At 44.6% G+C, this 13,800-nt stretch overlaps 1 protein-coding gene across 3 annotated transcripts in view; it reads right to left on the bottom strand.

The window, feature by feature from the left end:
* Positions 1-13,800, bottom strand: part of LOC111857205 (chemokine-like protein TAFA-5) — a 65,890-nt gene that overhangs the window by 32,249 nt on the left and 19,841 nt on the right. Inside the window, exon 1 of one of the 3 annotated variants that reach the window (XM_023837817.2) lies at positions 6,169-7,000. The exons of the other annotated variants lie outside the window; for them this stretch is intronic. Within the exon in view, the coding sequence (XP_023693585.1) occupies positions 6,169-6,325 (157 nt within the window). The 5' untranslated portion in view covers positions 6,326-7,000. Of the gene's footprint in view, positions 1-6,168; positions 7,001-13,800 lie in introns of those variants that run through there. 3 annotated transcript variants of the gene reach the window in all.

Below are 13,800 nucleotides of genomic sequence, written 5' to 3'. Positions count from 1 at the left end.
CTGTGGCTTTAAGATTAATCCGTGGACATCCTGGAATGGCCGAGTTCGACGTGTCCCTGGGACAGCAAAGGATTGGTTTGTGCTGCATTTCTTCAGCCAATCACAGTCTTCACTATATGACATCACCACATTTGCCCATTATTTTCTCATTATGAAACTCAAGGCTTCCAGCCATCCAGCCACCTGCCCCGGGGTGGTCTGTGGCTCGGCAGGTCCAGCCTTTGCACTCGTGATCAGAAGGTTGCCAGTTCAAGTCTTGCTATTGTTATGATTATCACCTTATAAATAAAGACGCGCCCTTACATTGCTCCCCACAGCCTCTGCCGCTCAGCATATTCCTATGTTTGTATCTATGATATGACCTTTAACAAAAGGCCTACACGATAAAACAGGTACTTTAGACATCTGTGCACTTTGTCGCTTAACAGAAAACACTGGTTTTAATTAACGTGGTGATGTCATACGATGAAGACGAAGTGATTGGTTAAAGACGTGAAACGCAAGCGCCTCCCTTGTTGACCCAGGGACATGTCGAACTTGGCAAAATTGCGACGCGCAGGGGGTCACAGAGGATGGAGGAGCGCATGTTTATGCCGTGACCTCGTCGATCTGTCAGGAGACACGCAGCTACAGCGCTTGTCAGGGACTGAGAGATGCGGGGGTGCGTTTTCCTCGCACCGGGTCAGAGGTCACCCCTCACTTATCCTGACAAGTAGAACGGAGGAGTGAATGCTGCAATTAGCGGCAAATGTTTGCAAACATTACATAACATAAAACATGATCATTTCTCGGATATTGACCCCCAGAGTGAAGTAAAAACATACACAGATTGGTCGACGTAGTTGGTGACGTCAACATCGATATTTTAAATTGACGCATAGTTTTTCTTATTACTTTAATTAAATTACCATTATGATTTCTAAAATGCTTCAATTCATTATAACAAATGTTTCCGCAAAGTTTTCTGGCTGCTACCTTAGAATCTCCATTGAATAACTGCTTGAGAAAATGTTTAGGCTAAAATCTGGGCCTTTTCCATGTGGATTGATGGTGCCAGTGTGTGTTCGTGTGCATTGGGCTTGTTGGGACCGGTGCTATTATCATAAACGAAAGAGACACTAAATAAAAGAAAATAATTTGTGAATTGAAATAAAAATGAAAACTATATTTACAAAATAAAATTATAAAAATAACAGACTTGAATCTGCAAAATGTACTTCCATGCCGCCAACATCTTTATGTTTAATCGCAGTATCTCCTCTTTTAATAGATGTTCTGGGTGTCCCTTCCATCATGACTTAAGTGGTTATCGCTTGTGTTGCATTTGGCATGCTCCGCTAAGCATAAGGATACGACGAATTTATACAGATTACTAACATTTGGGTGTCACAATACACTTCTCTGGGGTACAAAAACCCAGAACGCTAATTAAATAGCTCTCCACCCTAAAGCTAATCCAAAACAGAGACCTGCTCTCCATCCTATAGCTAAACCAGAATAGAGACCCAGTATCCACCCTATAGCTAAACCAGAATAGAGACCCACTATCCACCCTACAGCTAAACCAGAATAGAGACCCACTATCCACCCTATAGCTAAACCAGAATAGAGACGCACTATCCACCCTATAGCTAAACCAGAATAGAGACCCACTATCCACCCTATAGCTAAACCAGAATAGAGACCCACTATCCACCCTATAGCTAAACCAGAATAGAGACCCACTATCCACCCTATAGCTAAACCAGAATAGAGACCCACTATCCACCCTATAGCTAAAACAGAATAGAGACCCACTATCCACCCTATAGCTAAACCAGAATAGAGACCCACTATCCACCCTATAGCTAAACCAGAATAGAGACCCACTATCCACCCTATAGCTAAACCAGAATAGCGACCCACTATCCACCCTATAGCTAAACCAGATTAGAGACCCACTATCCACCCTATAGCTAAACCAGAATAGAGACCCACTATCCACCCTATAGCTAATCCAAAACAGAGTCTCGTCCTCCATCCTTATGCTCTAGATAAACAGAATGTGCACGTTTTCATTTTGAAACATGGTTTTGCTCCATCCACTCCCTGGCTTTTCATCTCATGGGCCACTCAGCCGGGCGACCAGCTCCAGCGTCAAGCCAAATCTGCTCATCACCGCGTGTAATGGAATTATAACACCACCGGGGGTGTGGGTTGGGGGCGATATTGCTCTCCACCTTCCCGGGGAGTGATGCGCGCTTCCCGGTCGCGTTCGCCCGTGATTAAATCATGGCCGGCATGCAATTTATTCAAAGATCGGGGAGTTAGAGAATGTGACAACTGCAGTTATGAGATGTTCATTAAATGTCATTTCTTTTAATTCGGTCTAAATTGAAAATAAGAACAACAATGTAAGAGTCCAAGGTATGGGGTCACAGAGAATGACAATCGTCTTGTTTAACTTTGGGTCTGGACAAAGAAATAATCATCTATTTGAAATTACTTTTGACGCGGTTGGGGGCCGAGACGACAGCCTGGCGCCCCCCGGTGATGATCGTTATTATCTCCGCCGCCCAGCTCTGTGGTGACGTGCCGTTTCTTGTAGTACACAGGAAGCCCTGATACGATGTTTAAATAATCTTGGGATTTTTATGGAAATCAGCACCTCTTCCTTGATGGCCCAGGATGGTTAACAGATGTTCTGCAGGACAGCACTTGACTCAGTGATACTGAATAAGTCTGATCTTAATGCACATGGATGAAACCGCAAATATGAAAGCTCATATGGAGACAGGAAGCCTGAATGCCCTTGAGTGCGTCTGGGAAATGCATCTGAGCATCACGGTTCTTTTGTAAACGGTTCCTAGTTAATGACCGTAATGCAAGGAAATTGGTTATTTATTCACATTTCCTCCTTTTTTAAACTGTCATGGCTGACATCTAGACATGAAAGCTGGAGCATCTTGCCGCTGAGGGACATGCTGACAGGAAATGTCAGACAGGGATGGGTCTCAGACGCGGCACCCCCACCCCCACCCCCACACACACCCCATCAGACATACACCCCTCCATTTCTCAAGGGACTCCCTACTGACTCGCATTTTAATGTAATTAATGACTCCCATTCCCATGAAAACAATTCTGCCATGCTGAGATTTCTATTAAAAGAAGGTACACCTTTGTGAAGACATTTTCTCAAAATTCATCCTTGTTTGAGGGCAGAGGGGTTCCTTGCTGTCCCACCCCTGGTCTGAAGATGACCCGCCCTACACACATCCCGCTGTGACCTGGAATGAGGGCGCACCCAGTACCCAAAAGCTCCTCTGCTAAACAGACATGGCCTCCTTCCATACACACTTCACATGGCTCCTTTACGAACCTCAACCAGAAGCTCGTCACCAGCTCACATGTGGGAGATGAACCCTCCTAAAGACAGGGTACAAACACGAGAACGCTCACACCGATGCGAACCTTCACAAGGTTAAAATATCACACCGCAACGGCGCAGCACCTTGTCAACCTATCAGCAGACACAGTTTAATCATTTTCAACAATGTCCAAACTCATAAATCTTACGGCCAGGCAGCCATGCGGATCGCTTTACCGTACTCGCTCTGTCCTTGACGCAAGGCAGCAACCTCGGCTATGGCAGCTCGACACCAAAGGAGTGCCGAGCGGAGAAATGCATGGTGCGCAGGTGTTTATGCATGGCCGAGCTGGGGGGCGGGAGGTGCTAATGTTTAGAGCTTCTTCAGCCCCAAGTGCGGCTCCACGGTGAAACTGCCTGCACTGTGGGTCAGTAATGCACTTCGGTGGTGCTGCATATTTACTACAGGTGTCGTGGTCGCCGCTCGTCGGCTGACATCACGCCATTAGCACGCTGCGGGCGCTGACGCCTTCCGTTACAGTGGCTCTTTGTGATTATTACAAATGGTGCTAATCATGGTGGAAGAGTTGTATCCTTCCTCCAGCTCTGAAGACAGCTTTTTGCCTTTGGGCCAGATGTTTATAAAAAGGCCTCAATGGATTCCATAGATGCACCCCTCCCCCGTGCCCTCAAAATCAAACAAATCAGAGTGTTTTGTAAACGGTGATCTCAAAGTACACTTTACTCCTCATGTCACTGACTTACTTGGGGTGCTGTAACATCGGGGAGATGGATTTTAGGGTATTTATGGGCGGGTTATTAACTGGTTCCAACAAGTGACTGACCTGCACCTCAAACCTCAGGCAGCAGTGACTCAGCCAAGGAATAATAGCATCAAAGCAGCTATTTGCGGGTAAAATAAAAATAAAAGAGAATCTCAGTCCGTGGCCGTCAAGAGCTGCATTTGGCCAGTCACGTATTCCTGAGTGGTTATGAATAAAAGCAAATCAAACCCGATGAAATGATACGTCGATTATACATCGGGACTGGGATGATTTCCCTGGAATCTTGGCTGAAAATCTGTATAACCTACCGATCTATTAAAAAAACAACAACAAATATTCAAAGCTGATTCATTTACAATTAAAACACCACTTAAGCATGATTTCACCAGCGCAGCCGAAGCAAACAGGGGCGACGCATCATCCTATGATCCATGGAAACGGGGCGAGGCGCCTCGGCATCCCGGCGGCGAGGGGTTCCATGCCCCCCGGCACGTACAGACGTGTGCAGAGGCGATGAGTGAGAAAAATCAAATCAAAAGCTATAATCTAGAGTAAGGGGAGGATGGCGAATACGTATATGCATCTACAGGTTCATACGTGTTATTTATATGCGATCTGGTTCATTGACAGTGCGAGTCGATCTGGTGACATTTAAAGCAACACTTATCATCACGTTGCCAGATATGTGAAATGCTTCTGATGAAGTTGGGGGTGTCTTTCTCTCTCTCTCTTTCTCTCCCGGATCCGTTTTTCCTTTTTTCCGCCCCACAAGGTGGGTTCCGGGTATTGAGGGCTCTTGATTTGGCCACAGGTTGACCCGGAGCCGCAGACAAAGCAGTGAGTGTGCAGGCGGGGGTCTCTTTCAATGAGGCCCCTCACTGGTCCGGGAACAAGCGGCGATTGTTCATCTCCGCAAGCCGGCTCGACTGCATCCAGCAGCGGCGGCATTACAGAGACATGCGTGCGGGGAAAAGCCAAACCGGGTGTCAGGAAAAGCATTGCATTTTAAACTTATTTAAGTTCGAAAATAAAAACGCAACGAGGTTAAACGAAACCCAAATGTTTGTAAACACGTGAAAAAATACTTTCACTATTGTAATTACAAAATAACCATAAACACTAATGTGAGACAGATCGTAGCTCATTCCAATTTTTGTTTATATGGTTTTGCAAGATCGGTATTACCTCCGAAATTTTACTGAATATGACACCATACGGCTATTATAACGTTACTTTATGCCACAGTTATTGAATTTACCCTATTTATAGCGCGCCTGTGCCAATATACAGATTATTAAAGAAATTACCCGGATTGACGCTTTTTAGTGATCATATTAAATTCAAAAATATTTAAATAAAATTAAATGATCTTTAAAAGCTTTGAAATTCATTATCCATCGTAATTATTTTATGATCAATAGATTATTTTAGATCTATACGGGTCTGTTACGCGCGTGTGTGTGTGCAGCCCGCTTAAATTTACCCAGCGCCAAGAATATGCCTCAGAAACGCGGATAAAAAGAGGGAAATAATTACAGTTTGACCCTGACACTGGCCCGCAGCAAGACTCTAGTGCCATCTATTGAAAACCCACACAATATATCAGCACTTTCTGCCGCAAAGCTACCGTTTTTTAAACTTCAAGACGTAACATTATATCAGCGGTGATTTAGTCCGGCTGCCGAGGGCGAAACGCAAAGGACTGAAACGATTGCTGTACCCGGGCGATTAAGTGTAACCTGTTGAGATTAATACACCGCCTTTAAGGCAGTGCTCCAGCCACTGGGATGGGCATTACACAGTTTTCACATTCCGTAAGTATTTCGTTGACATTTCAGTCTAAAAAAGTGGTCTGGGAATAATGCTTGGGGCAGGAGCGTGTTCATTATACACTGCGCAAAAGACGCACGCAATGGCGATGCAACGGGGAGACATAAATGCAAAATTAATGCCGTGCATTTGTTTAACGCCACGGATGCGCCCGAAATGCCCGCATATAAACGAAGAGGAAGGATAAAAAAATACACGATTTACCTTCCTTCATGAAGTGCGAGTGGAAGAGGAAAATAATGAAGCAACATATCGCCGCTCCGGCGAAAGCCCAGGCAACTCGGAGCAGCTGCATGGTGGCGAGAAAGTCGGGCAAAGCCGGGGGAAGGAGCCGGCGATCTTCAGCGAAGCAGTGAGACATCCATCCCGTCCGGCGTCTTCACCAAAGAAAAGTGCGCACGGAGAGCCCGATACTCCGCAGCAAAGCGGCGCCCTCTGTAAACCACCGGGAAGCGACCAGGACGCGGACAATCCATGGACCAGAAACGGGCGCAAGATCCCGCCTTAAAAAGTGGGGAAGGTTCCCGATGTGCCACCGGCTCCAGAGCCCAATTTTCCGGGAAACTTAGCGGTCTGGGTGGGAGCAGGGCGATGTCAGCTTCACCTTCTGTCTGCGCAGACCCTCATTCCCCGCGAGCACAGACCCAGCACTGTCCGGCAATGTCACGCCGATCTCAAGTGCGCCCCTCAAACGTGTATTTTAATTTAATTGTCCTGCATTTTGTCCATTAAGAGAAAAAAAAACATGATCAATACAGCACGCATTGCCTTTTTGCATATCCCCGCGCTGTAGTCTCACTGATCGCTCTCTCGCATTGAAATTTCTTCGGTAAGACGAGTCCTTTAGTGTTTTTTTTTCCAAGTGAGAATTTAAAGCCATGAAAAATACCCGGGAAAGTGAGGTTTAAACCCTACAGTGCAGCATCACGACCGTGCCGCCCCGGGAATAGCCTGCAGGGTGTCGAGATCCGGGACTAACAGCAACTTGTAGTGTTGGGTCAGATGGGACCGACAACATCCAGCATCTCCGCAGACCTGCCCGTTTTCCCCAAAAGCCGCAGACGGGGCCGCGCAGTGACGTCATCGCCCCCCTAGTTGCACCCCGGGGGTGGGGGTGTGGTGGGCGGTGGTAAATCGTTTCATAAAATCGGTGGGCGACGTTTCCCGGTTTCCTGTTTCTTAAATCAATTATTCTCCGCACAGCACCCCAATACACTATAACTGTATTTAAAACGATGAGTCTCATATAGTCTAAGCAGCCGCAATAATACATTATATTATCATTAAGGACTTATTTTTTACAGAACTTTCTAACGTTAGTTTGTACAGAAAACAAGAACAGTTCTCTCAGTATGAATTTCATATATATTTTTACTACTGTTCCATATAAACTGTCTACATTGCACTACATTACATAAATATCCACACTGCTTTTAATTCTTTATTAGTAAACACTGTCCCATCGACAGGTTACATTAAAGAATGGGGAAATCAATCAATTTATCGATATGATGCAGATAAATCAAATAAACAAAGTAAGATACGTTTAGGTTAAATTCAGGGCCCTAACAGTATTCATTATTCTGGCTGGCTTTTATCAAACGAGAAATTATACCGTAATCAACGACCTGTCATTCTGCCGCCTTCCGTTTAACATTTCGCCAGAGTCCTTTATCAGTCAAAGGTTACCTGCGTTTTGCAGCAATTTTAACATTACAATAACCATTTTCCAGAAATATAAAAGCAATATAAATCGAAACGAGTTTACTTTTTATTTCACTGCAAAGATCGGCTCGGTAAACATTAAATTTGGATTGTTGACCTGCGGCTTGGGCTGAATGACTTGATATCTGGACGAATTTCTGAAAATAAATGCATGCGGTGTTGGGCAATGGGCGAGGAAGGACCCTCAGAGGCTGCAATTGGGTCAGTATTTTTACAAGGCGCTCTGCCGGGCCTCCACTCATGTCCCAGCAATGGACCGCAATGTTCTCCTAAATTTATAGTGCGAACCTGGATCTCAGGAACATGTTTATCGAACCTCAGCACTTGCAAAGAGCCGCAGAACGATGGCAAATGCTGCTGTCTGTCACCAAAGCCGCCCATATATAGCACATTATGCGAGTGAGATGGCTTTTCTCTCTCTCCTCTAAACTCCTTCATCCCTTTGTTGTTCACATAATAGTGGCCTCCTTGCCTAAGGAGGATTTACAATCCTCACCAAGGTCTAGGTCCAGCTCCAGGTCATCTGTCTCTGGGAGGTGAGCTCACTGCACAAACTCCATCAAATGAAATGCCCCCCCCCCCCCCATGAGATGTAAAGTAACGAAGAACAAATACTTCGGCAGTGCAGACCTGCTTAAGTAGGTTTTTTTTTACGGATTTGTACTTAAGTAATTTTAGTTGTTGCAACTTTTACTTTCACTTCGTTATATTTCTTAACTGAATAACAACTTTTTACTCCAGTACCTTCTGTACGACTATTGTAATCCTCACAATTAAAAAATATAGGTGTAGCTTACTATTGCATACAACGCACCTGATAAGGGCTGCACGATTCTGCTTAAAATAGCTCTATGAATCAACTCCGGAGCTAGAGCGCGATATTCTCTCACGATTCAGGAGCAGTATTTCATTCTTTCTATTATTATTACTATTATCTTGCATTACGTATTGCCTTTTTGAATGTATTGAACAAGCAATATGTAGAGATGCACGACATATTGGGCAACATACCGAAACTGCCGGTGTTGATATTTTAACTTTATCGATTTTCGAAGTTAGCAGCACTAGAGCTACTACTGAACTCAAGCATGGTGATAGCATTGGACGATCAGTCGTTTTCCGGACCCCCATCACCATGAATAGGACAGGCAGTTACAGGAAATGGATGGACGGATGGATGCATTTTCGGTAGCCTATTGAAAAACTCGAGTTTCTGTTGGATTATTCACCACTTATAAGAGCTCTGTAAGTAGGCTACTGATCTGAGAAATGTTTGTGATTCATTATTAAATCTGGTCCATAGATCGATCTTTATTTTTCCCCAGAATAAAATTCATTCTGCTAATCTGCGCCAGCAAGCACGGCAAGTTTACCGGTTTTTCTGAATAAAGGAATTATATATATGCGAGTCAGTTCTCCTTACTGTGCTGCACTGTAGCTTACAATGTCAGTTATTTAAAAGAATAGGTTGTTTTTTTGTAAGATCAATAGATTTTAATGCATAGTAGTTGTTACTTAAGTACTCCAAAACAGTATGTTTTTTACTTTTACTTGAGTAGTGTTTTGGTATGGAATCTACTTTTACTTACGTCCTTCCATTATTCAGTGGAGTTCGTTAAACAGAGACTTGGGGGGGGGGGGGGGGGGGGTTATTCATTTTTGAAAGAGTTTTGCCTCACTTATAAACAGCGGTTACATTGTGAGCAGATTAATCGGGTTTGACTTCACGTGAGTTATTGTTTCTATGGTAACAGCAGGTAGGGACATATGACGTCCAGCTGTACTGAGAAACGCGGGTGTTTTTGGGTCCACATCTGGCCTGGTGTGTTTCCCGCCTGAACACAGCAATGACTGACGAGGAGATACGCGAGTTCAAACAGCTTCACGGTCAGAAGACTTTACCACTTGCCTTATTGTAGCTTGAAAAGAAGAAAAACCTCAATTTAAAGCATCAATTTCATATTTACTGTAAAATGCACAACACCAGTGTCACTGGGGCATTCCAATGAAAGTAAACTTGAGGAATGGCATATCTCCATTTACCAAAATAGATATTAAACATAATTAAAACTGTGGCCTATGAAAACACATTTATTTGTATGCCAGTGGTGACAGTGTGTGATAGGTAATGAATTTAGCTTTTACAGCTATCCCTCCCGTCCTGCAATTACCGTGACGTCTCCTTGAATTTACGTATACTTACATAGGGCTGGTTTGTTTCATTGTGTGAGATGACAACAAGCACAGAAAATGCGGCCATTACTTTAAAAATGTTGCAAAAATTGAGGCTTTGGTACATTTTCACTGCAACAACGCGAGGTGTCCTTTCACGAGGATTCACGGGACAGAAAATGTGTCTTTGTGAAACACGGCAATGCATATAAAGATAATTATTTACATTATTTCGTTACTCTGGCACCTGCTAAGGGTGCCATTTTATGTCAGGCAGGTGAACAGTCAGTTCTTGAAGTTGATGTGCTGGAAGCAGGGAAAATGGGCAAGTGTTAGGATCTGAGCGACGAGGTCTAAATTGTGATGGCTAGACATCTGGGTCAGAGCATCTCCAAAAAAGCAGGTCTTGTGGAGTGTTCCTGGATTTCAGTGGTCGATACCAAAATATCTGCCAAAAGTGGTCCAAGGAATGCCAACCGGTGAACCGGTCATAGGGTCATGGGTGCCCAAGGCTCATTGATGCACGTGGGGAGTGAAGGCCAGCCTGTCTGGTCTGATCCTACATGGGAGCTACTGTAGCATAAATTGCTGAAAAGGTTAATGCTGGCTGTGATAGAAATGTGTCAGAACACACAGTGTATCACAGCTTGCTTTGTATCTGGCTTGGTAGCTGCAGACCAGTCAGAGTGTCCTTGCTGACCCCTGTCCTCAGCCCAAAGCGCCTACCATCGGCACGAGAGCATCAGAACTGGGCCATGGAGCAATGGAAGAAGGTGGCCTGGTCTGATGAGTCACGTTCTCCTTACACCATGTGGCCGGCCGGTGTTTTTGCGTCATTTAAATGGGGAAGTGATGGCACCAGGATGCACTATAAGAAGATGTCAAGCCTGCGGAGGCAGTGTGATGCTCTGGGCCATGTTCTGCTGGGAGACCTTGGGTCCTGCCATTTATGGAGAAGTTACTTTGACACTTACCACCTACCCAAACATAGTTGCAGACCAAGTACACCCCTTCATGGCATCGGTATTCCCAATGTCATTGGCCTCTTTCTGCCTGATAATGCACCCTGCCACACTGCAGAAATTGTTCAGGGATGGTCTGAGGAACATCAAAAAGAGTTCAAGGTGTTGACTTGGCCTCCAAATTCCCCAGATCTCAATCAGACTGAATATCTGTGGGATGTGCTGGACAAACAAGCTGTGGAGATCCACCTCACAACCTACAGGATCTGCTGGTAACGTCTCGGTGCCAGATACCACAGGACACCTTCAGAGGTTTCATGGAGTCCATTCCTTCCTTAGCAGCACGATGGGGATGTACATAATACTAGGCAGGTGATTTTAATATTATGGCTGATCGGTGTATGTTAACAATGACAACTATCCAAATGCGCTTAGCAAGCAGCCTGGTCTTCGCATCGCTTCAAACCCGACTTCGCTACAAAGAACATAGATTCAAATGAAAAGCAAAGCAGAGGAGCCAGACCAGACCAAAGATCACGAAGCTGTCATGTGCCTTTCAGCAACATGCCGATTCAGTTGTCAGAATGACAGCAGAAAAGGATCTTAAAAATACAGCTGATTAAACTCAGTATTTAAGCCAACGAGATATTTGTCAATTTCACGATCCCTCCACTCTCCAGCTCTCTGGCTTTAGCTAGTCCTTGGGTAATTATACCATTTAAGTCCAAGAAAAGACATTTCTCTGTGTAGAATATGCTTTGATGTAGACAGACAGATTTGTTGCGTGTGGATGAGAGTTCCCCCATCTAATCACTGCCCACAGTTGTGATACTACTTCCATTTAAATACCGCACACAGTTTCTAAAGCCACAGCAAACATTTTTCCAACTTTCTAATGACCAGCTGGTACTTCATTCCCATGTAATATGCCAAAGGCCTGGATATATTTCACTTAAATTAGAATGGGAATACTTTTAATTAAAATTTGATGTGATTCCAGTTAGGAAGCTTGTATTTTGTAAGTGTTTCTGTTTCATTCTCCCATTTTGTGGTGAAACTCTCCTGAGGACAGAAACAGAGGTAATTATTTCTAAATTTACTCCTGGACGAAACAAACCTTTATGAAATCTACTTCTCATTTCCTGTTGGAAGTAATGATTAGTCTATGTTAGTTTTATTTTTCTAGCAGAAGTCCTGTGTTTACCTTTACAATAAATATTTGGGGATGTTTTTAAAGCGAGTTCATGTTTTTGGTCATTAGAGGTAGAGTGTTCATTGGGGGGGGAGGGGGGCACGGTGGTGCAGTGGTTAGCACTGTTGCCTCGCACCTCTGGGACCAGCATTCGAGTGTCTGTCATGGGTCCATGTGCGTGCAGTTTGCGTTCTCTCCCCGTATCATCATGGGTTTTCCTCTGGGTACTCTGGTGTCCCCCCCAACCATCCAGAAAGGTGCCTGAGGGTTATTGGAGTTACTATATTGCCTGCAGGTGTACTTGTGTCAGTGAGTGGTGTGTGAGTGGAACCCACGATGGATTGGCGCCCCATCCTGGGTTGTTCCCCGCCTTGCACCTGTAGCCTCCAGGAGAGACTACCCCCCCCAGGACCCTGAACCAGAAAAGCGGTTGCAAAAAAAAAGATGTAATTTATTTATGCTGAAACAAGTTAACGTTCTGAAAACACCTATAGTTATGAAATGCATGTACACAGTGCATCTCAATGGAAATTCCAGAAATCCCTTATGATTTAAGGACATGGATTAATAGGCTAAATTTTTATAGATCATTCTTCATTCTTGCTGTGCTTTAACGGAATTGGTTATCAACACAACCCTGTATCAGATAATTCAGAATGGAAAGATGGATGGATGGATGGATGGATGGATGGATGATGTGATTTCCAGTTTTGTCCAGTCCCTGGGTCATTTGAGTGCCAGATGCTGTTCTAGAGGACAGCAGCTGTGTTTACAACCACTCAAACCGAGCATTTGTATGGGGCCCCTGAGGATTGTGGCCCCCTGTTGGCCAGAAATACTCAGTACAATAGATAGTAAATAAATGCAATATGATTAAACCGCACATACTCAGGACAAAGAATAAAAGCAAACCTCATACACACTCTTAACGAGGATAATGGAGGACAGTCAAGATGGCAACGTGAAGTATATGCAAATCACAGAAGGCAGAGACGACAGGAATCAGACGCTTGAGGAGCGGGCTGCCTGAAATCCTGAGATACGAGACTTTTCCGAGAATCCTCGACCTGGCTAACTCAAAGGGGAATAGCATGGGAAAAGTTTGGGAGGAACGGAACGCCATTCCGCGGTTCAAGAAAAGCCCGAGACACGAAGGGAAATCTCAAAACACCCGGTTCATGCAATGCTAAATTATGCATGAGAGCATGCAGAAGAAGGTCTCAAAAGATTGAAAAATAAATTGAACAGCTAAGATTGCAGGGATGAAAATGAGGGCTTTATAGACTACAGACGCTGTCCTCTATCACTGAGGCCCCAGTCCTGAAAAAAAGTGATTTACAAGCATAATGTGCTGTTAGGTTACAAACACCTGAGAACAAAACTAAGTCTCTTTAATCAAGACCTTTCAACTAATAATATATTAATCTGGAATATAATTAACTTAAGCAACCTTTTTAATGGCCGTTCACCACACATCGTCACGGGAATTCAGGCGTGTTGAGTGTCTTAATGTTTGATCTTCCACACTTTGTTTCCTGAGCTACCTTCCTTTAATTCCCGAAACTTCTGGACGATCCTGCAGGTAACAGCCGTGTTCAGGCCGCATGTTCTCCGGCTGGTGCCATCCGTGACCCCGCTGACCCCTGCTCTGATTGGCAGCTCCCCCTACACCCCCCGCCGCCTGTCATTATTGCTATAAACATGGAGCCTTCGTGTGCATCTGTCTGGCTTGATAAGGGTTGCTGTGTGGCACCGTACTGGGGCTGTACCAAACCCCGAAGAATC

Source organism: Paramormyrops kingsleyae, chromosome 3 (genome assembly GCF_048594095.1).
Source record: "Paramormyrops kingsleyae isolate MSU_618 chromosome 3, PKINGS_0.4, whole genome shotgun sequence".
Classification (NCBI taxonomy): Eukaryota; Metazoa; Chordata; class Actinopteri; order Osteoglossiformes; family Mormyridae; genus Paramormyrops; species Paramormyrops kingsleyae.
This window is presented reverse-complemented; position numbering and strand designations above follow the sequence as displayed.